Raw genomic sequence first — 24147 nt, 5'->3', positions numbered from 1 at the left:
TTACCAGAAGAAAAGGGGGGTGGGGAAGGCTTTAAAAAGAAATTTAAAAAATATTCCCTGTAGATTTTTTTTTTTTTTTTTTTTGGCTATACAGCAGACCATATCCTCTGAAAGGTCCTCTTACAGTGAAACAACTAGATCTTTAAAATGTTCGTTTTTGCTGCATTGTTGGAGTTGTAGTAATTAATGAACTAGAGTATGAATGTATATGAGTATATATGTGTATGTGTAAGAGAAAGTGAACCCTGAAAATAGAACAAAGAGTGGTAAGACTACTCAAAAGGCTGCTTTTGGGGAAATGTGACTATTAGCTGGGGTTGGGAGGGTGGAGCTGAACCTGAGACTCCTGGGTTGGCTGAAATGAAACTGGCCCGCCTGGTCCGACCCTGTGGTTCCCAGGAGTAGCGAATGCACATGCTCTGTGGAGGAAGCATTCTCAATGACGCTCACTGGTCTTTCCTGTGGTTCCCAGAGTAAGAATAAGCAAATACTCACTCCTAATCAAGATCACAAAACAATCAGAATCTTTAAGAAGTTAAAGAATAAACTTAAAAGAGAAAGTTTAAAAATTATGCAGAACACCACACCAAGAGATAGGAAGATGAACAAGAGGTAGGGAAGATGAAAAGGTCTACAAAGTCCAACCAGTCCCAGAAAAGTAGGAGAGAAAGAGAATGCAGGCATGCAAGACTTGAAAGAAACAGGCAAGACTGTTTTTTAGAACTGATAAAAGAGGAGAGTCCACAGACAAAAATAAAATGTAATCCAAATCAGAGAAATAAAAAGAAGCCACACTTAGACACAGAATAGTAAATCAGCAACATATCAAAGAAAAAGAGAAAATCTGAAAAACAGGCAGAGATCAGACACATCACTCCACAGCAAGGAAATTAAACTGGCAAAACTTCCCAACAGCAATTAAAGAAAGCAGCAGACAGTAATGTTGGAGAAAATATTCTTCCACTTATATTTCTATTCTTAGCCAATCTTTAAAGAATGAGGGTGACATAAAAGATATTCTTAGGTAAAAACCGTGCGTACTGTTAACAGACCTATCCTTAAAGAACTTCTAAAGAATAACTTCAGGAAAGAGAGAAAGGATCTTGGAAGGAATGTCTGAGATGAAAGAAGGACAGGTGAGCAAAGAAACTAACAATTTGGTAAATGTAAAAACAAAAAAAACTCATCAAGTTAATGAGAAAATAAAACACTGTAACATTTCCTTACATTGAATTAAATAATTCTGCCCATAAAGAAAGCAAAAGACAAGCCACAAGCTGTACAACATTAACTACTAACACAATTACTAACCAGCAAGGGGATAGCAATCACATTATCAAAAAACAAAAAAACCCCACCCCTGCTGCAAACCAGTAACACTGAAATAATATTGGAAGTGATCTAGTCTGTTGTTACAACTAATAAAGTATACCTGTTGAACATATTGTGTTATATGTGTAATTATTACATGACAAAAACTTAAAAATCAAGAAAAAGAAATGACATGGCCCTAGCCGGTCTCTCAGTGGTTAGAGTGTCGGCCTGTGGACTGAAGGGTCCCAGGTTCAATTCTGGTCAAGGGCACATACCTCGGTACAGGCTTGATCCCTGACCCTGGTTGGGGCTTATATGGGAGGCAACCAATCGATGCGTCTCTCTTACATCGATGTTTCTCTGTCTCTCCCCCTCCCTTCCACTCCCCTCCCCCCCCCCCCAAAAAGACATGAATAAGTATAGTACAGAAGAAAAAACCCAGTGGTGCATAAACACATAAAAATATTCTCACCCCTATTGCAAATTTAGGGCCCCCAATAAGATACCATTTTACACACATTTGACTGGCTGGAATTAAGAAGTATGATGATTCTCACTAGAGGATATTTTTCCATTGATTTTTAGAGAAAGTGGAAGGGAGAGGGAGAGACAGAGAAAGAGAAACATCAATGTGAGAGAGACACATCAATTGGTTGCCTCTGGGATAGAGCCTGCAACTGAGGTACATGCTCTTGACTGGAATCGAACCAGGGACCCTTCAGTCTGTGGGGCAACGCTCTATCCACTGCGCAAAACTGGCCAGGGCTGATGATTCCAAGCTTTGATGAGGATCTAAGTTAAGGTACCTCATGTGTTGCTGGTGGAAGTGTAAATTTATGTAGTTGCAGAACAATCTGTCACTGGCAATGGGGTACATTTGTATTCCACAACACTCAGCAATTTCCTACACCCTAGGCAGGGGTGGGCAAACTTTTTGACTCGAGGGCCACAATGGGTTCTTAAACTGGACCGGAGGGCCGGAACAAAAGCATGGATGGAGTGTTTGTGTGAACTAATATAAATTCAAAGTAAACATCATTACATAAAAGGGTACGGTCTTTTTTTTTTTTTTTTTTTTAGTTTTATTCATTTCAAACGGGCCGGATCCAGCCCGCAGGCTGTAGTTTGCCCACGGCTGCCCTAGAGAGACACTGTGGCTCACATGCCCCACAGGACAAATACAAGAATGTTCGTAACAACACTGGAAACAGACCAATTGTCCACTGATAAAAGAAAGGGAATGTAGAACGCAGCATGCTTGCTCAGTGGAATATGATACAACAACACCATGAATGAATTCTAGAAATATAATGCTCCCTGAAGTATCACAAAAGATGAGCTACAGTGTGAAATCACTCAGTATAGTTCAAAAACAAAACATATAATAAAACATACATTATAGCATATAATAAAATATAAATATATGTTTATGACATATATCTAATATTATTATACATTCCTATAACATTAATATATAATATTAATATATTGTATATAATATTTTAAACATATATTTTATAAATGTATATACATTTTTACAAAATAAAGTAAGTCCCCCAAGGTGGGAAGGCCAAGACCTTTTACGAACTAAATTGGCTAAGCTCAAAATGAAGATATTTTTCGTATTAAAATGTAAATCCCTCCCATGACATTTAGGACCCTCTAATCCAGCCGTCCTCAAACTGCGGCCCGCCGAAAACATTTATCCGGCCCGCCGGGTGTTTTTGCTGCCGCAGTGTGCATAGGAATTTGTTCATAGTTTTTTTTAAACTATAGTCCGGCCCTCCAATGGTCTGAGGGACAGTGAACTGGCCCCCTGTTTAAAAAGTTTGAGGAGCTCTGCCTAATCCCATGGTTGTTCACAAGTTCCTGACTGAAGAGCAGAGATGCTATCTCATTCAAGTTTGTATCTGTTGTGACTAACACACAGCAGATGTCCAATAATGTTTACTGGATTAATGAGCTCCAATGTAGCTCCAATAATGTTTACTGGATTAACGAGGTGCTGAAGGAAAGGATGGGTTCTGGGGTAGGGAAGAGAAAAGTAGGAGATAGACCTAGAAAGACAGAGGTCCCTGGGTCACTGCAACACTGTGACAGCAGGTGATCCTTCAAATGACTTAACTTAGTAAAGCCAGGCATCTGGAGCAAGAGGTACCTACGGGAATGTGAAATCTGGGATAAGACCTTGCCCTCCCACAGGAAATATTACCTAAACCTCAAGGGCAGGGAAATCCAGCTGAAGCTGGGCAAGCCAGTTGTTCACAACAAGTGCTGTGGTTAAAACACAGGCTTAGAAGTCACACTGCCTACTTCTGAATCCCAGCTCTTGCACTCACTGGCTCTGCGACCCTGAGCAAATAAGTTCCTTAACTTCTCTGTGATATAGTTTCCCTACCTAAGAAATGAAAATTATAATAACATTATGGGATAAAAGCAAATAAGTTAGAGATTAAATGTGCTAACAACAGTGCTTGGCCTATAACAAGCACTCAAAAATAGTTCATGTATTTATATATTTACTTCTGTAATTTTTTAAAAGAGGAAGCCAGTTTTACACCAAAGTATAATTTCCACCAAAAATAAGTAGTAATTACGTTTCATAGTTAAGTTCCTAAAGTAACCATTTGAATCACTGGTTGTTAATCCAAAACAACTAATTTATATCCAAAAAGAAACTGATATATTTCTTTCTGAGCATATAATGTGTGATAAGCACTGGATACTTAATGAAGAAAACACTCATTCATCATTAATTAGTGAGTTAATCCAGTAAACATTATTGGAAGTCTGCTGTGTGTTAGTCACAACAGATACAAACTTGAACAAGATAGCATCTCTGCTCTTCAGTCAGGAACTTGCGAACAACCATGGGATTAGAGGGTCCTAAGTGTCATGGGAGAGGGTGGGGGAGGACAGAAGAGGGTCATTGAGCTCAAATGGGCAGTGGGAAGGGAGTGGCAGGGTGGGGCTGCCTAGAGCAGCCGTGGGCAAACTACGGCCCGAGGGCCGGATCCGGCCCGTTTGAAATGAATAGAACTAAAAAAAAAAAAAAAAAAAAGACCGTACCCTTTTATGTAATGATGTTTACTTTGAATTTATATTAGTTCACACAAACACTCCATCCATGCTTTTGTTCCGGCCCTCCGGTCCAGTTTAAGAACCCATTGTGGCCCTCGAGTCAAAAAGTTTGCCCACCCCTGACCTAGAGGATACACTGCTATATTCAATTCAGTGAGAGCAGAAGTCAGCATGCAAATATGGGCGCAGGAATAGCATGTGCAGCAGCAGAGGCAGAGAACCATGCCACCTACTGCCAGAACTTCAGGACTCCTCGGGTGCTGAAGGAAATGATGGGTGTGTGGGGGTGGGGAAGAGAAAAATAGTGGGAGAAGGACCTACAAAGACAGAGGGTGCTGGGTCACTCAAACTCTGTGAGCAAACCTGAGAAATTTGAACGTTCTTATCAAGAAAGCCATGGGAGACCTGAAAGGATTTTTAAGTAAGATATCATGAGATTTACATCCTACCAGATTCCTATCAGAGCAGTGTGGAAAGAAGATTGAAAGGAGGTAAAAATGGGGACTGGTTAGAAAGGTGTTGAATCAATCCAAGTGGAGACTGACTCAGGGTCTGGACCTGGAGCCTGGCAGGAGGGATGGAAGGGAGGATGGATTGCAGACAGAGCAAAGGAAGAATGCAGGAAGATGCAGAGGGCTAGATGACTATGTTGCAGAGGGTAAACGCTTCGCCTCAGAGTCAGACATGAAGTGCCATCTCCCAGCTGTGCCACTGTTGCAGGTTTTTTCATTTCTTTGATCATTTAAAAAACAGGCTGAGTAATAGCTAATTTACAGGACATTGTACATGGGGTAAAAATGTTAGTTCACAGCAGGCATTCAATAAATATTTTTAATTACTACTTATTTCTAAACTAGAGGCCCGGTGCACAAAAATTGGTGCACTCGGGGGGGAGGGGGGGTCCCTCAGCCCAGCCTGTGCCCTCTCGCAGTCTGGGACCCCTCGGGAGATAACGACCTGCTGGCTTAGGCCTGCTCCCGGGTGGCAGAGGGCAGGCCCAATCCCTAGGTGCAGCCCCTGGTCAGGCTCAGAGCAGGGCCGATTAGGGAGTTGGGGCGCCTTCCCCTGTCATGCACAGAGCAAGGCAGATTGGGAGGCTGCAATGCCACCCTCAGTCACGCTCAGGGTAGGGCCAATTGGGGGGTTGGGCACCACCCCCTGTCACACTCAAGGCAGGGTCGATGGGGAGGTTACAGCACCACCCCGTCATGCACAGAGCTGGGCCAATCAGGGGGTTGGGGCGCTGCCCCTGTCACACACAGAGCAGGGCCCATCAGGGGGGTTGGGGCTCCGTACCCTGTCACGCACAGAGCAGGGTCAATCAGGGGGTTGGGGAGCTCCCCCCTGTCATGCATAGAGCAGGGCCGATCAGGGGGTTGAGGAGCTCCCCCCCCCCCCCCCGTCACTCACAGAGTAGGGCCAATAGGGGATTTAGGGCACCGCCCCCTGTCACACTCAGGGCAGGGCGGATCAGGGGGTTGGGGCGCCGCCCTCTATCACCCACAGAGCAGGGCCAATCAGGGGGTTGGGGCGCTGCCACTGTCACACTCAGGGCAGGGCCGATGGGGAGGTTATGGCTCTACCCCATCACACACAGAGCAGGGCCCGTGGGGGGGGGGGGGGCGCCGCCCTCTATCACCCACAGAGCAGGGCCAATCAGGGGGTTGGGGCGCCGCCACTGTCACATTCAGGGCAGGGCCGATGGGGAGGTTATGGCTCTACTCCGTCACACACAGAGCAGGGCCCATGGGGGGCGGGGGGCGCCTCACCCTGTCACACACAGAACAGGGCCGATCAGGGGGTTGAGGCACCGCACCCTGTCACACACAGAGCCGCAGGGCGATCAGGGGGTTTGGGCGCTGCCCCCTGTCACGCTGATCCCGGTGCTGGGAGGCCTCTCGGCTCCGCTGATCCCGGTGTTGGGAGGCATATTACCCTTTTAATATATAGGGTAGAGGCCTGGTGCATGGGTGGGGGCTGGCTGGTTTGCCCTGAAGGGTGTCCTGGATCAGGGTGGGGGTCCCCACTGGGGTGCCTGACCAGCCTAGGTGAGGGGATGATGGCTATTTGCAGCTGGTCACACACCCTTCAGGGTGGGGGTCCCCACTGGGGTGCCTGGCCAGTCTGGGTGAGGGGCTGAGGGCTGTTTTCAGGCTGTCGGGTGATGGAAGCTCCCAACCGCTCCTTTTTTTCTTTCTTTTTTTTTATTCTGGGCCAGCTTTAGCTCTGAGGCTCCAGCTCTTAGGCCTCCGCTCCTGAAAGCAGGTATCTGGTTTGTTTCGGTTCTATAATCGAAACTCTGTATCAACTCCAGCTCTGAGATCCCGGGCTCACTGAAAGCAGGTTTCTGGGGTTTTGTTTAGCTTCTACATTCGTTACAATGTTTCGTAAACTGCAGGCTCAGAGGCTGGCAAGGCAGGCGGGGAACGTTGGAGTTCTCCGTCACTGAAGCAAGCAAGTCTCATGTTAGTTTCAAGCTGCCTGGCTGCCGGCCGCCATCTTGGCTTGCAGTTAATTTGCATATCTCGCTGATTAGCCAATGGGAAGGGTAGCGGTTGTACGTCAATTACCATGTTTCTCTTTTATTAGATAGGATATTCCATTTGGAATCATTTGTCAAGATAAAAAAATTAGCAAGTAAAACAGGTTTGTGGAGGAAAGACAGTTCAATTTTAGACATACTGAATAGTATCAGATACATGTGGGACAACCAGATATGAAAATTGACTAAAAAATTGACTACCTTGGATTTGGGAGTTCAGTGAAGCCAAGAGACTGACTGAAGCTCCTAGGTGTAAGAGTGAGAAGAGGAGCGGGGTGCCAGGATGGCATTTGGGAGACCCTAATGTTCAGGGCTCAGCAGAGGAGAGTGGGCAAGTGTCAAAGCCAGAGAAAACCAGAGATAGGAGGGAGAAGTTGAGAGAACCCGGTGGCAAGAACTTCAAGACAGATATAATGTGTATAGTTTTAAATGCTGCAGAATGATCAAGGAACCTGTGGGCAGTAGGTGTCCTATGGGTGTGGTAGCACAAAGGCACTGTTTTCTCTGAACTGGTGGGCAGGAAGCCATCTTCACACAAGTTAAGGAGAAACTGGGCAGACATTATAACACGTGTGCCATTAGAGTTCCAGAAGAAGAGAAAGATGTTGACAAAGAAAAAATATCAGATAGAATAATGACTACAAATTTCCCAAATTTGGTGCTCCAAAATACACAAAGCAAGAAATGAAAAAAGAAGAAAGAGACAAATTCACAATTATATCTGGAGACTGCAACATTTATCTCTCCATTACTGACAGGACAAGTAGAGAAAAATTAGAAAAGATATAGAAGGGCTGAACAACACTATCAGCCAACTTCACCTAATTGACATTTATAGAACACTTCACCCAACAGCAGCATAGCACATATTATTTTCAAATGCACATAGAATATTTACCAGATAGACTATATTCTGGGACATAAAACAAATGTAAAAGAATTGAAATCATACAACGTATTTTTTTCTGAACATTAAGTTCAGAAAATCTTTGAAAAAAAACCAAGGAAATTGATAATCTTCCAGTTAATCTGGGTCAGGATAAAAAGAGAGATGATACAAATTACCAGTTTCAGAGAATAAAGAGGGGCTATCACTATAGCCCTTACAAACTTTTAAAAAGTAATAAGGGAATACTACAAAGAACACTAAAAGAATCCACTGGCTTTGACAACAAGGAGATTATACTTACCTCAGTGAGAACAGTTTCAGTATGGGCCAAATGGGAGATGGGCCAGAAGAGACTGAAGAAGGAATGCGAAGAGAATGTGTAGAAGCAGAGTGCAGACAACTTTTTCCATAAGATTGTGGGAAAGGACAAGGAATGGTGAGGTAGTGACTATAGGTAAGAAGGGCAATCTTTTGGAGGAGGAACCATGCCCACCTTTATAGGCTGAGAGGAAAGGTCCAGGGAGAGAAGTCAATAATACAGGAGAGGGAGGGAGAACCAAAGGCACCATGTTCTAGAGGCAGCAGGAGGGAAAGGACTAGCAACAGAGTGGAATGGCTTTACACAAGAGCCACTCTCCTTGGAACCAGGGGGCAATACACTAGGACAGGCAGGAGTTCCGACTGGGATTGGAAACAAAATCAGACTTATCGTTTAAGAATTTCATAGTTCTTTATCCAACAGAAAGACTGTCAAGAGCTAAGGTTCTACAGCCGTAGCCAGTTTGGCTCAGTGGATAGGGTGTTGGCCTGAAGGGTTCTGGGTTCGATTCCGGTCAAGGATTTCAGGCTCAATCCCTGGCCCAGGTCAGGGCACCTACAGGAGGCAACCAATCGATGTCTCTCTCTCTCTCTCTGTCATTCCCTCTCCCTTCTACTCTCTCTAAAGATCAATGGAAAAATATCCTTGGGTGATGATTAACAACAACAAAAGAGAACTAAGATTCTCTAATAAAACATTGCCATTAAAGAGCTTACTTAAGTCATGTGAATTACAGAACAGCTGAAAAAGACTAGACTTGCAATATTCTAGCACATGGGTCTGCAAGCTAATTCTGTAAAGGACCAGAGAGTAAATATTTTAGGCTTTGTAGGCCAAGAGGCAAAACCAAACATATGTAGATAAAAGAGAGAAACTGCTGATCTTCCTGGCCCTGTCTGGGGTAGGCCATCTGGAAACCTACAGAAACACATTCAGGACAAAAAGCTCCTGGCCTGAAGAGAAGGGTCTTGGTGCACCAGGCCAGCATGTGGTGGGGGGAGGGTAGCCCACGTCAATTTCACTTTGTGCTCCAGGGACCCCCAGATACTGATGCACCCTTCTCTCCTCCTCAGGGCCAGGCGGTCTCAATTTGGGCAGCTTGCTGGCTAAGCAACTCCTGAATTGCCAACTGACATTCCATGACTGGGTGCCTTGTTATAACAACAGTCGCCAAGGTGTACATGGCCACCAATCCAGGTCCTGGTAGCTATACTGGAAGTGGAGGAGGAAATGGGGATGAAGGGGAACACCCCATATTCGTCTTTAAGACTCACTGCAATAGCCTCCCCATTGGTGCCCAAGTCTTACAAAAACAGATGGTGAACTGGAAATGTTCTCATGTCTCTACAGACATCAAAGATAAGCCTGTGGGGCAATCCCACCTCCAAGCAACGCAGCTGTACTGTCTTAAAACATGTCAATAGAGAGGAATGGGGGTGTGAAAAACCCCTTGTCCTCTCCCTGTGAAATTTCAACAAGTTAACCAACTATAATTCAACAAATACATCCTTGCTCAACACAGATGCATGCCTGAGAGACCCATGCATTAAAACATCTAAAGGTGGGCAACCAGGAATAAACAGGGAGACAAGAAGAGGGAAAGCACAGATGACCCGAAGACGCAGCCAGCAACTGGGAGCTCACACCCAGCCAGGAGGAACAGAGAGCTGTGGGGAAGGGAGGGTAGACCTGCAGGGTGAGAGGCAAGAGAGAGAACAGATATCAGAGCATTGGGTTCTGCTGTGTGACTCTCCACTGTCTGGTTGGCAGTGGTGTTTCAGACAAAGAAATGGAATCACAGAGCCCTGCTGCTGCTTGGAATCCCAAAACTCACTTCCCATTGCCCTTGGAATTGTGTCAAAGAGCATATTATCTGTAAACCAAGAGCTATTGCAGTAGAACCACTGTTTCCCTCTGTGACTGATCTCCAGGAGGGTTGCTTAGAGTGGGACTCCATGGAGGTCATCAAGTTTGTATCTGTTGTACTAACACACAGCCTTGCTGGAGCTCCTTTGTAGGTATCAAATTACTTTTCTCTTGTTGCCTTTAAGATTCTCTCTTTGTCTTTAATTTTTGGCATTTAAATTATGATGTGTCTGGGCATGGGCCTATGTGGGTTCTTGCTTGGGACTTTTTGTGCTTCTTGTACTTGTGTGACTTTTTCCTTCATCATGTTAGGGAAATTTTCTGCCTTTATTCAAACACATTCTCTATTCCTTGCTCACTTTCTTGTCCTTCTGGGACACCTATTATGCGAATACTAGAGACCCAGTGCATAAAAATTCATACACTGGAGACAGGGGTCCCTCAGACTGGCCTTCCCCTTCTCATAGTCTGGGAGACCTCAGGGGGGGGAGGTAACCCAGTGATCAGGGGAAGGCAATGCCCCCATCACACCTCTGCTGCTGCCACTGCCAGCAGCACAAGCCTCGGCTGGCCCTAGGCAGCTGGGCAGCCGCCATCCGAGGCTTTCCTGTGCCTTGGGCAGGCCCTGGGCAGCTGGGGGGCTGAGGGTGAGTCCGGCTGCACCATGCACCTGCCACCCCTCCCCCCCCTTCCCCCAGCTTGGCTGAAAGGACTGTGGGACTCCGGTAGCAGGTGCAAGGAGCGGCCAGACCCACCTAAGGGCGGTCTGGCTGCACCACATTCCTGCCCCCCATCACCCCAGTGGGGCTGAAAGGACTGGGGAACTCCAGCAGTGCTGAGGGGACTGGGCACTGCCATCCTGTGGCTATGGGCGCCGCCAGTTTTGTGAAAGAGTGATGGTCAATTTGCACATTCCCTCTTTATTAGATAGGATTGTTACATTTCATGTTGTCCCACAGCTCCCTTAAAGTGCCCTCCTGTTTTTAAATTGTTTTTTTCTTTTTGGTTCTTTGATTGAGTGATTTTTTTCTACCCTGTCTTCGAATTCAATGATCCGACCTTCGGCTTCCTCTAATCTGCTATGTATTCCTTCCACTGTGTTCTTTATTAGAGCTATGCCATTCTTCATAGTTACTATATATTTTCTCATGCTGTTGAGCATCTTTGCCATCTTTATTCTGAATTCTATGTCTGATAAATTTCTTATCTCCATTTCAGTTACCTCTTCTTCTGGAAAATTCTCTTGTTCTTTGATTTGTGGATTGTTGTTTTTTGTCTCCCCATTTTGCCTGCCTATTTGGGTTTGTGACTATGTATTAACTAGATCTGCTATGCTTCCCAATATCTAGTGCAGGACAGTGTCAAATGCTTTTTCTGACTAATTACATCAGGCAAAGACTCAAAGCCTCCAGAGACCTGCCTCTGCTTGAAGACTGATTGTATTCAGTCTTGAGTAGCCTCAGGCAATTGTCCACAGGATGGGCAAGAGGTTTTCCAACAATGTGGGGCAATTGCTTCTGCCTCTGAATGTAATTTTTAAAAGAAATAGAACAAGAAATCATCAGACTTGTGTGGAACCACAAAAGACCCCAAATAGCCAAGGCAATCTTGATAAAAAAGAATGAAGCTTGAGGTATCATGCTACCAGACTTCAAATTATACAACAGAACTATAATAATCAAAACAGCATGATATTGGCAGAGAAACAGACACACAGATCAATGAAACAGAATAGAGAGCTCAGCTATAAAACCACATGTATACAGATAGATAGTTTTTGACAAAGGAGCCAGAAACACACAATGCAGTAAAGATGATCTCTTTAATAAATGGTTGGAAAACTGGAAACCACAGGCAAAAGAATGAAATTGGATTATAGTTTGTCCCCATGTACAAAAATTAATTCAAAATGGATCAAAGACATAAATATAAGATCTGAAACAATAAGTTATATCGAAGAAAATACAGGTATCAAACTTATGGACTTTGGTCATAGAGAGCATTTTATGAACTTAACTCTAAAGGCAAGGGAAATAAAAGCAGCAAGACACTGACAACAAAACAAAGAAAGAGGCAGCCAACCAGATGGGAGATGATATTTGAAAATAGTTACTCTGACAAAGTTTTAATTTTCTTTAAAATATATAAAGAACTCATAAAACTCAACACCAAACAAACAACCCAATCAAAAAATAGGAAGAGGACCTAACAATACACCTCTCCCAAGAAGACAAATGAGCAACCAAAAGATATATGAAGAGGTTCAACCTCACTAGCAATTAGGGAAATACAAATCAAAACCACAATGAGATACCACCTTATACCAGTTAGAATGGCCATTATCAACAAGACAAGCAATAACAAGTGTTGGAGAGGTTGTGGAAAAAAGGGAACCCTCATCCATTGCTGGTGGGAATGTAGACTGGTACAACCACTATGGAAAGCAGTCAGGCAATTCCTCAAAAATTTGAGAATAGAGCTACCATATGATCCAACAGTCTCTCTCTTGGGTATATCCCCGAAAACCTTGAAATCGTGTATTCACAAAGATATATGCATCCCTGTATTCACTGCCACATTATTCATGGTGACCAAGCCATGGAAACAACCAAAATGCCCTCTAACAGGGGACTGGACAAAGAAGATGTGGTACATATACACAATGGAATACTACTTGGCTATAAGAAAAGATGAAATTGCGGCATTTGCAACAACATGGATGGACCCTGAGAATATTATGCTAAGTGAAATAAGTCAGTCAGAAAAAGCTAAGAACCATATGATTTCAGTAATATGTGGGATATAAAACTGAAATTCATGAAAAAAAACAGCAGTGTGGTGGTTACCAGAGGCAAGAGGGATGAGGGAGAAGGGGGTCCTAATATATGATGCCAGGAGAAGATCTGACTTGGGGTGGTGAGTACATGGTGCAATGTACTGATCTTATAATATAGAAATCCACACCTGAAACCTATATGTTGACCAATGTCACCCCAATACATTTAATAAAATATTAAAAAATAAAATAAAAAATGTGAATAGTGCAGACATTCTTTATCAAAAATCAGGTTTAATATTTGATTACAATATTTCCTTTGCACTCACATTATTTTAAATGAGGTTATGAATAAGTTCACTACAAGTAGGAAAAAATGTAAATAGTAGTTTTGCCCTTTTCTGAATCATAAATGTGCCACTTCTGGAAAGAGAAAGCTTTAAATCAAAGACTGGCTAAATTGCATTACTTTTCTGAGAAATTATTATTCCTACCTTAGAAATGAGAACTAGAAGAGGATGAGATATGGCTTGCCAGGACATATCAAAATAAGAATTGAAGGGAAGAGGGGAGAGGAGGATGCTACTTATCATGACATCTGTGGAACCTACCCTGATAAATCATCTCATCTTCCTCAGTCACATAGGCGTTGGCCCCCCAGATCACTATCTTATGGATGTAAGATGGGTATTTTGCAGCTGCAATGAGGGCCGTTATACCACCATCACTCCACCCCAGCAAAGAGATCTTCTTAAACTTCAGCGTCTGCAGTAAACACAACAAAAAGCACAGCACAGATTATTGCTTCTCTCTGTCAAAAGAACCCAATAATCCATAATTAACAGAATTAATATAGCTGTGGGTTTGAAATATCAATTGGTAATTGATGAAAAAATCCTTCAGTCTACCACTTGATGACATAAATGCTTTCTCTCAGTTAGTTTGGTATAAAGATAATTGTCATAAGTATTGTTTTGAATTTTGAAGGAACTACTTCTGTTTGGATAAAATCTCAAGGAACTGGGAACAATGGAGATCAGCTGAACTTGGACATGACCAATAACATACACACTTGAGCAAAGACTTTGAGAACAGCTGTGCAGATTAGAAAGGGACATTGGATGAAATGAAGTCATTGCATCTGGTAAAGCCCCTAATTGCAACATTGTGAAGAAGTGGCTGGAGGAAGTTTGGAAGAGTATGGTATCATGGGGAGGTTATGTTAGTCCCAGAGTGAAACAACGGGGCACTGAAAATGTGTTTCACAGGGAAAATGAACAGAGATGCTGTCTGACAGAAATGCTGTCTAGAACAAAGATGCTGTCTAGAAGTAAAACTTGAATTGGGAAAATTAAGTTAAGGAGTTAACAAATACCAGTCCAAGATAGTTCCAGATAAACTGGGATAACTACTATGGATAACAACTTGGCACTATCTTGTGAAATGAACACATGCATTTTCTGTACCCAGCCAGCCATCTCCTAAATGGATGTGGAACTCTTACGCATATGTACCAGGAAATAGGTCTAGGATATCCACAGCAGCATTGTTATAATAGAAAACAAATAAACAAACAAGCAAACAAACAAACCAGAACTAAAATGACAACGGACAACAGAATGATCTCTGTACTGCTGTTTATAATCACCAAAGAGAAGGGCAAGTTAAAAATGAAGTTATTTATCTACCATTAGAAAAGATGTGAATAAGAATAGTACACCCATACAATGAAACACTATGCACCTATTATAATACTGATGTACCTCAGCTGGAGTGGCTCAGTTGGTTGAGCGTGGTCCCGAGTACCAAAAGGTTGCCGGTTCAATTCCTAGTCAGGATACATACCTGAGTTGTGGGTTTGATTGCCAGTCGGGAAGCATACGAAAGCAACCTGTCAATGTTTCTCTTTCACATCGATGTTTCTTTCTCTCTCCCCCTTCCCCGCCAGCATGTCCTCAGGTGAGGATTTTTTTTTTTTAAATGCAGAAAGAAAATGCAGATGTAAACTTATATTTATTGACGTGGAAGTATCTCCTTGACAAATTGGAGAAACAGTAGGTACAGTAAAATGCCATCAATATAAGACAGTGTATTTATATATGTAACTAGAGGCCCGGTGCACCGATTCATGCACCAGTGGGATCCCTTGGCCTGGCCTGCACCCTCTTGCAATCCGGGACCCCTCAGGGGATGTCTGAGAGCCAGTTTCAGCCTAATCACCACAGGCCAGGCTGAGGGATATGCATATAAGATCTTTGGTTTATCTCTTCCCACTTCCCCCACCTCCCCTCTTCCCTCTGAGATTCATCAGTCTGTTCCATGTTTCCATGCCTGTGGTTTCCGCTCCTGTGTGAGCGTCTGCTTCCTGGTGGCCAGTGCACATCATAGCTACTGGCTGGTCAGCCGGTTGATTAGGCTTTTATATATGTAGATAAGATTAGCCAAAAAGGCAGAGCCTCAAAGGCTTAGTAGTGGTTGCTGTACATATTTGGATTGTGGGATATTTCTACTTTCTTCTTTATACCTATTTGAATGTTTAAAATTTTTCTATAGGAACCACACAGTATTAACCTTATAGAAATCAAAAACAAAAACAAAATAAATGACAGGTCCAGCCATTCTCTCTCCCTTAGGCTCTTCCCTAAGAGACCCACCTTCATCAAATCAACAGCATCTTTTGCATCCCTTTCAAAAAAGTCCCCTGGGAAATCTCGATCTGGGGGTCTGGAATGTCCATATCCTCGAGGATCCCAAGCGACTACTGTGAAGAGCTTCTTATTTAGGTTTTTAATCTGAGGTCCAAAATCAGTCTCTCCACTTCCTAAAAATAGCCACTTGGTTAATTCAGATGAATGCTTTTACTGTTTCAAACACATTATTGTAAAAAAATAAATAATTACAATCTTAAATCAAAGTAACTAATTTATACTCAAAGTTAGACATCAGAATATAATCAGCCAAGGAGCCTTACTTGCAATGAGAATCCATTTACTGGGAGGCTGACTTCCTTTCCCTACGGAGCTCAGAGCTGCCTCTTATCTCCTCCTGGTGGCTACTTTGAGAAAGACAGAGGCCCTGATTCTTTGGTCCTGTGTTATTATTGAAGTCCTGCACTTTTGATACCTTTTCAGCTTAATCTTCCTTTAAAAAATAAATCATGAAACTGCACAGAAATAGACTTACTGATATGATATGCTTCTGGGTTATTTTTTCTTTTCTTTTTTTAAAAATGACTATTACAAGTGAGAGAGATTATAATATCTGTAGACAAATTTATGAGATTTGATCCAAGTTATTTTAAAGTAGAATTCTAAAATCCCAGATGTTGCTTTACTGAGCAAATGTGAATAGCTCTGTAGATATTTTTGGGTTATAACTAGAAATCAGAAATTAAACACAGAAATGATGGGGAAGGGCGGGGTGTGGAAGAAACAACTCAATTTAGTTTATTTCATTAAAAAATTACAAAACAGCCTGGCTGCCTGTGGAGAGGGAACTGGGTGCTGGGGACAGGGGATTTGGAGATAAAAATCTCACTATTTGTCTGATTTTTGAATCAGGTTAATGTTTTACATAAACAAAGTTTTTATAACTGGATAATGATTGCAATACTGAAATAATGAAAATCTAAGCTGATAAATTATTTATTGCTTTTACAGATTGCTTTGGCTTGACATCAGCCATTGGAGTAAATGTCCTTCTTCATTACAGTAGCTTAAGGAAAAACATATACTAAATGCTATCTAGACAAGGATGCCCCATAGCTACAGTACCACATTCAGCTCAAGTTCAGTCAGGTGGAACCATCAACTGAAATACTTTAGGACAGTGGTCGGCAAATTGCGGCTCGGCAAACTGCAGCTCGTGAGCCACATGCAGCTCTTTGGCCCCTTGAGTGTGGATCTTCCACAAAATACTGACTTCTGAACATGGGCCACGAAGTTTCAATCGCACAGTACGTGCACGCCTGCACGTGGTATTTTGTGGAAGATCCACACTCAAGGGGCCAAAGAGCCGCATGTAGCTCGCGAGCCACAGTTTGCCAACCACAGCTTTAGGAGAAAGAAGCAAATTATAAAAAAATAAGCATAAATTGGGATTATTTAACTAAACAAACAACCCAATATTAAGACACTTAAAACTAAATTTTAGATGTCCTGAGATCACTAGAAAATCTCCCCCTGAACTTGCTACACTGAAACCACTTATCTGTAAAATGAGATTGAGATTCAGCTGGCTTTACAATAGTCCATTCATATTGATCTAATTTTGATTTTCAAAACGTCTGTAAGCTCTGTTTTGTTCTTAGCTCTTATTGTAACTGAACACATAGTCAACCACAAAGGGCCATCAATCCATCTTTCAGCACGGAAAGTCTCCCAAATGGAAAACCCAGAACTCCAGGCAATCTGGGATGGCTGGTCACTCGCTCATCTGCTTTCTTTGTCTAGCCCTTCTTCCCATATCCCTTTCCTTGACCCTGCCATCCTCCCAAAGTGTAGGCAACCAAGTACACAGTGTACTTGCATGGGAAAAAAACAGGTATATAAAGGAATAAAAAAATACATAATAACAGAAAGTTATCTTTCTAAATCACCTAACATTTATTGTAGCAAATATTACTTAAAGCATTTCTGCAAAGCACTAAAATTAGTAATCAGCATTTGGCCACTACTCTTGGGAAAGCCTCGTGGATCACACTGCATGCTAGAGCAGTCCATGAAAACCTTGCAGACCCAACATTCCAGGAAGCAGCAGGACGGCATGCTCGCCCTCTCCGGTCCGCTGGTAATGCAGGTGGACACCGTTCACAGCCACTTTGGTGGAGGTTACTGAGGTGCTAGAATAGAAAAACCCCATCCCGAAAGGAAGAGTATTAGTTGGCAGAGCCAATGAACTGTGACAAAACTGCCCTTTCATACACGAGTCAGCTCCAGTGCCCTTTCCAGGCTTCTGAGTGCTGTGATTTGTGCTTCTGTTTTCCACACATGAAAAACGACATGAGTTTGTATCTTCCTCACTAGACCGCAGATCTGGGCTGGGTCTTCATGTTTGAAAATCCAGCTTGGGGCTCACCCTACAAAAGTACTGAGAGGCTTGCTCAAATCCGTGACCAGACAGGCCCATGGGCACAAGTCCGGGGAGCGGGAAGCCAGTAGTGCCAACGTGCGGGCTGATGGGGGAGCTCCACACTGGAACATGATGAGCATCTGCGCAGCACAGACCACCATCTGAACCTTAGTGGGTCCGGAGGAGCGACCTGGACCTGCAGCTGCCCTGGCAGCATTCCCAAGGATGAGCCTGACCTCCAGGGCCCACAGGGAAGGCCTGGATCTCAAGGCTGTCCTTAGGCATACGACTTCTCACATTCTTTAGCCAACTACAGAAGGGTTCTAGTTAAGAATGCTTGTCTGCACTGATATGGCCAAACTAGTTTTTAAGATGTTGAAATACTTCTGTGTTGACAGTTAAATAGCTGGGTCCATAAGCTCTCATCTCAAGAGCCCTCCCCCTGCCGCCGACCCTCCTTGGCCCAAGACCTCCCATGATGCAGCATCTCACTGCACATGCTGGGCGCGGAGAGGGTCTCGGGCCAGGGCTACTGCCAGGGTCTGCTCTGACTGTACGGCGTGTGCCGTACCCGGTGTTCTGTTCTGATTCCTCTCCTCTGCTGTTCGTCCAGAAGTTCTGGGACACCTATGCCGAGATATAGGCCCCCGCATCAGGTTCTAGCAGCCTCCCTCAATTTCCCATAGGCTGGGTGACTTGAGGAAGGGACATTATGGCATGCCAGGACAGATGCTGGAACAAATGTGCTGAACACAGGTACATCAAGTCTTCAACAACACATAATTTCTGGAAAAATATGATTGGTAATAAGGCCTGACATGACTATGAGCTCATTATCTACAGAAATATTATGGGAGAGCAATAATAAGGCACTAAGCAGTGGCTGTATCATACCAACATTGCCAAGTTACTTATTATTGATGTCCTATTCCTCTAATTTATTGTTATTGTCAAGATGACTCTAGGATCAAGATAAAAGCAAATAATGTTGTACTAATATTTATTTCAAATGTTTGTTTACTGACACATTTGCTTTGCTCACAGTCTATTAGGAGAAAAGATGAAGACACAGAGATTCACCAGCAAACCCTCAGGGAGGGGTAGGTCATGACTGAGGGAAGAACTTGAGGTACACAGTTGGAGCAAAGGTTTATGCATTTCCTGTGTTCACCACCCAGGAATGCGGAAGCTCCCCAGACAAGATGACTGGCATTTGCACAGCTCATGACAGTGATAATGGTACCTTTCTTACTCTTGTGCCCTAAAAATTTTTAAGGGGTTCCCTTCCTTGCTTGTAGAAGTAATTTTGTACACTGAGGATGTTATGCACCATCAGAGGACCCCCCTCCCCCACCCAACTCTGTCAATGTCCAAGCTGGTGCGTTTTCATGACTGGGTGCTGCTGTCTGCCTCTCTCCAGGAACCCAGGAGCCAGCCCTAGGGCACTGTCTCAAACAGGCTTCCCTTCCCTTCAGTGCTCACCTCTGTTATTAAAAAACCCTCTACTTTCCCTCTGCACTTTGCTCTATGTTTTGATTCCCCATTCCAAATTTCTTTTCTTTATTATTACCCTATCCCATATTCTTTTGGTTGTCTAGTAATACAGAAATAAAATCAGATAGTCTAAAATGGGGCATGATGGCACTTGATGTCAGAATACTAGGGCAGAGGCAGCTTTAAAGGAGAGAGAGCCTGGCCAGTGTGGCTCAGTGGTTGAGCATCAACCTATGAACCAGGAGGTCATGGTTTGATGCCCAGTCAAGGACACATGCCCAGGTTGCAGGCTCCATCCCCAGAAGGGGACATGCAGGAGGCAGTCAATCAATGATTCTCTTTCATCATTGATGTTTCTATCTCTCTCTCCCTTCCTCTCTGAAATAAAAAATATATTTTAAAGAAGAGGCAGAGAGATTTCATTAGAGATATTTGAAAAAGAGGAAGAAAGTAGCATTTGAAATGAACTTCCAAGAATAGAGTGGGAGGGTGATTCTAACAGAGGAAATGGTGTGATAGAAGGCACAGGAGGAAGGACACATGTGGGGACAGGGCAGTGGTCAGCCTGGCAGGAGTGTGGGGGAAAAAGGGAGCATACTTTAAGGGTGAGCAGTGACAGGTGTGCAGTTCAGGGGAAAGAAATGGCCTAGTGCACTGTCCTCAACACATACCAATCTCCAGTCTCAGGAAACAGGACAGAGGACTGCTTATATACAAAAGTAAACTAAATGAAAATCAATTTCAAACATAGGCAAAAAAGTTTTATTTTAAAAAATAATAGTTATTGAGTGATTAATTTTCAAATAAAAATTTAAATGGGTACAGCCTTTTTCCTCCAGCTTATGAAGGGGTCCTTAGATGGCAGGCAGGCCTCAGATAAACACTGACACTGCGAAGAGTCACCTGCAGGGAGCAGGCCTGGAAGGGCGCTGACATGTGCGTATTACTTGAACTACATTCAAAGTACCAACTTTCCCAACTCTCAGCTACGAAAAAGATAGAAAAGTTCAGAAAATTTAAAGAACAAAAGTAAATCCCTTTCCTCGGGCAGTTCATTTGTTGTTTCCACTACTTTCTCCCTCCTAATAATTGCTTCTCTAACCAAGGTGTTCTTAAGCAGGTGTGTTCTCTAGAATTTCCTGTGAAGAGGAAAAATATACCTGCCCAGGACAATCCTGGGAGACCACCAGTCAGTAACTGGGGTAGGACCCTGGCATGTGCTCTGTAAAATGCCTACACCCTATTATACTATTCATTCATTCATCCATTCATTCATTCATTCATATATTTCCTGAACACCTACTCTGGCCACTCCGTGTGGCTTGGAGTGGCAGGGAAGACAGATAATGCATCCTGCAACCAGCAGGCACTATGAAGTTCGCCAAGTATTATGACAGAAGAGTAGCGGGGATGCAGGAGACGCTGGGGTTGAAGGTGGCAGGCATCAAGTTCCCCATGCCCTCACTATCATCTACATGGCTGCCCACTCAGCTCCTTTCTGAGTGTTTCCAGCCTCCCACTGTATCAGTGGGGCTCAAACTTAGATTTGAATCATGTGGCAAAACTTTAAGCGCCCAATACATTTTAATTATTATAACTGCATTTTTAAATTTTTTTTTTTTCTTTTCTGGCAAATTTAAATCTCTGGATGCCCAGACTACACTAAATCAACATCTCTGGGGTGGGATGCAGGCATTTGTATTTTTTTAAATCTCCAAGAGATTCTAATAGGTAATCCAGGTAAAGAACTACTATACTGAGTTAATTTCTTGGAGGAGAAAAAAAAGTCCTGTCTCCCTTTTAAAAGCAGCCTGTAGAAAGGCATGCTCATCTACAAGAGCCTATGTCTTCCTTGTATTTGTCCTTGACTCCTTTTTTTCTGGGAGGCTGGACAATTTTGTGAAAGGGAAGGTCAGGAGCAATGCAATGGCAACCAGTTCCTGATTGAGGGGCTGAGCCACTCCCCTCAAAGGGGAAGAGTCTACTGTGGGGGGAGGTCAGAATGTAAGAGTTTGGGGCGAATAACTAAACTAACACTAACATTTAGTGTCACTATTAAACTAAATCATGGACTGCTCAGAGCTTATCTTATCTCCTTCATTTTGTGATGAAAGGCACATTAATTACAAGTAACCACACTTTACCACTGAGGAAGCTGGTGGTTAGAGGGTTAGGCAATTGCCTGGTCAGCTTGCTGGGAAGCTGCAAAGTCAAGATGAGCACCTGACTGCCTGATACCAGAGCCTGTGGCACTTTTTACACTCTGCTCAGAAATAAAAACGGGGACTATTAATAGGATACATCCTCTCTTTGAAAGTCCTACATAGTCTCTGTATCTTGTATGTTGAGCAATTTCTTTTGTATATTTTTTCCCCAAAGTAACCATTGGCTACAATAAAGCTACCTTGCAGAGCATGGATTTACATGAATTTTGATGACACACTTTTACATCTTTTATACCCTGCTTTGTTATTTAGACATTCATATATGTATCATTGCTGACTTTACCCACTAATTACTTAATTTTTACCTCCAAGGCCTTTAACATTCACTGTCTCAAATTCTATGCACAATTCTGCAAGGCATGCAGCTCAGAGAGGTTAAGTAACCTGCTCAGGTTAATGTAGCCAGAAGTGGCAATGTAGCCATTTGAACACCAAAGGCCATGCTTCTTCTGTCACCTCATGGCTGAAGAGGGTCCCCAATAGGGCTCCAGCACCAGGGCCACTCACCCTGACTGCCTGACAGAAGGTGGTGGCAGGTGCCAGGGGGAGGAAGCTCTCTGGGTCTCCCAAAGAACATTCCAAGGTTCAACTCCAAAATTTTTTTTGGTCAGGCAGTTAGTTAGATTCTGTAAATTATTAATATTGCAATTGTATGTAACATAACTTCCAGATTAGAAATAAGAGGAGTCAGCATTCCAAATAACAGACTTACAAACAAGTTTTCAGAACACAACTCAATTGTAGTCGGGCACTAGCTGTGAGAGGGTGCTTTTATTTACTTAATCTGGGCTGCAGCCTTGTTTCAGGATTGACCAATGCCACTGCTTATTTTCCCTGATTGTGTCACATCAATTTGCAACCACAGCTATAAAATGGCAGTTCAAATTCCAGAGAAACCTGTTTTTGACATGTATTAGGGAGAATGATTTGAAGGCTAATGAATCAGTCTCCTGCAACCATTAAATAACCTACCTCACTTTGATATTGTTAAAATCAGCAATTTTATTTAAATCCTGTTCTGCAAAAAGGAAAATGGATAAATCGCCATTTTACAGTGGTGGTTTGCAACTGTGGCCATTGACATATATTTCCATTTGCATCAAAACAACCTTGAAATTGTTCTAAAAGACCTATAATAAAAAAAGAACCTAAACCAAATATGAAACTCCTACTCAATCACAATATAAAAATGTAAAGCTGGTCACATTTTCTTCCTTTCTCCTTTCAAATTAAGAAGTCAAATTCGAAGTTTCCACCTTAGATAAAGTGAAGTTCCCAATAATCTCTCTAGCATTTGACTTGTCCTCCTAATCACGAATGGAACTTGCCCATCAAATTAACTGCGCCCACCTGGTGTGCTCAGTGGTGAGCACGGACCAGAGGTCACGGTTCCATGCCCCAGTGGGGGGCAGGCAGGAGGCAGCCCATCAATGATTCTCTCCCATCACTGATATTTCTCTTTCCCCCTCTCCTCCCGTCTTCTCTGAAATCAATAAAAATATATTTTAAAAAATATTTTAAACCAGTTAACTGCATACATGCATTGTGTGTGTGTGTGTGTGTGTGTGTGTGTGTGTAGGGAGGTAGGTCTGCAGGGAATTCTTGCTGCTCTATTCACACTGTCCGCCTAGTATCTCTTAGGACCCAAGGCACCCATTTTTAAGACAGCGGGTAAGAGATTAATCGGCTTTGTTGTTGTTGGTGGTTTATCTTAAAATGTGTGCGTGTGTGTGTGTGTCTGTGTGTGTTTGGGAGCGGCTGCGGGGCGGAGAAAGGCAGGCTCTCGGGGCTCCGCAGACCCCCAGCGCCGGTGGGAGCCAGGCGGGCTCGGGGTCGGCTCTGAGCGCTCGGAGTCGCAGGCGCCCTCAGGCCGGCTTCCGATCAACCCAACAGGAGATTATTGCCCTGAAGGTCTTACGAGACTGGACAGAGCAACCGACTACGAGCACGGGGTTCGAGGCTGTCACCTGCCGCGCGAGCCTGGGACTGATCCTCACGCTTCCTCCCGGCCCTTCGGGGCTCCGCGACCCGCCTCGCTCGCCGCCCTCCGCCGGCTCCAGGGCCCGGAGCAGAGGCCGAGCCGCGCGCCTCTCCCGCCCACCCACCCCCGGGGCGCGAACACGTCGCGGGAGCTCGCGCAGGTGAGGGGGCCATTACCCGAACGCGGCGACGGGCCGGGCCAGGGGGACGCGGGGCCCCGACTTCAGAGCCGAGAGGAGGAGCCGCAGGCGCAACGTCCCCCGGCCGCCTAGCGCCGCCGCCATGGTCCCAGGTCGCGCCGGTGCCAGGAGAGCGCATGCGCGACCCAGGCTCCTGGGCCTCAGCCCCTCCCCCCCCTCCTACCCCCCACCCCCAGCCGCCTAGCGCCGGGGGAAGCTGGAGAGAAAGCTGGGTGCTCGCTGATCCGTGACCGAACCGGCACTCGCGGTCCTGCGGGCACCCGGGCGCGGATCGTCTTCACTTGGGATGCCAGCTCCAGCTCCGGAGGCCACGACCCCGTTGGGTCTGCCCGCCCCGCGCTCGGCCGGGTAACCTGGCGGTGCCCGTGGGCGAGCAGCCCCTGTCCCGCTC

The 24147-nt window shown here is 44.2% G+C and overlaps 1 protein-coding gene across 2 annotated transcripts in view; it reads right to left on the bottom strand.

Annotated features, from left to right (window-relative positions):
- BPHL (biphenyl hydrolase like) overlaps window positions 1-23918 on the bottom strand; it is a 39392-nt gene extending 15474 nt beyond the window's left edge. The window contains exons 1-4 of one of the 2 annotated variants that reach the window (XM_081086216.1): window positions 23734-23918; window positions 17515-17627; window positions 15442-15608; window positions 13399-13552 (exon numbers count right to left, since the gene is read on the bottom strand). In XM_081086216.1, the coding sequence (XP_080942342.1) occupies window positions 13399-13552; window positions 15442-15608; window positions 17515-17627; window positions 23734-23840 (541 nt within the window). In that variant the 5' untranslated portion in view covers window positions 23841-23918. The remainder of the gene's footprint in view (window positions 1-13398; window positions 13553-15441; window positions 15609-17514; window positions 17628-23733) is intronic. The other variant, XM_081086217.1, reaches the window with a different exon arrangement.
- Between the last annotated feature and the right edge of the window lie 229 nt (window positions 23919-24147).

The sequence above is a fragment of the Myotis nattereri genome (assembly GCF_964212035.1).
Source record: "Myotis nattereri genome assembly, chromosome: 3".
NCBI classification, from domain to species: Eukaryota; Metazoa; Chordata; class Mammalia; order Chiroptera; family Vespertilionidae; genus Myotis; species Myotis nattereri.
The sequence above is the reverse complement of the archived record's forward strand: the minus strand, read 5'-3'. Positions and strand labels throughout refer to the sequence as shown.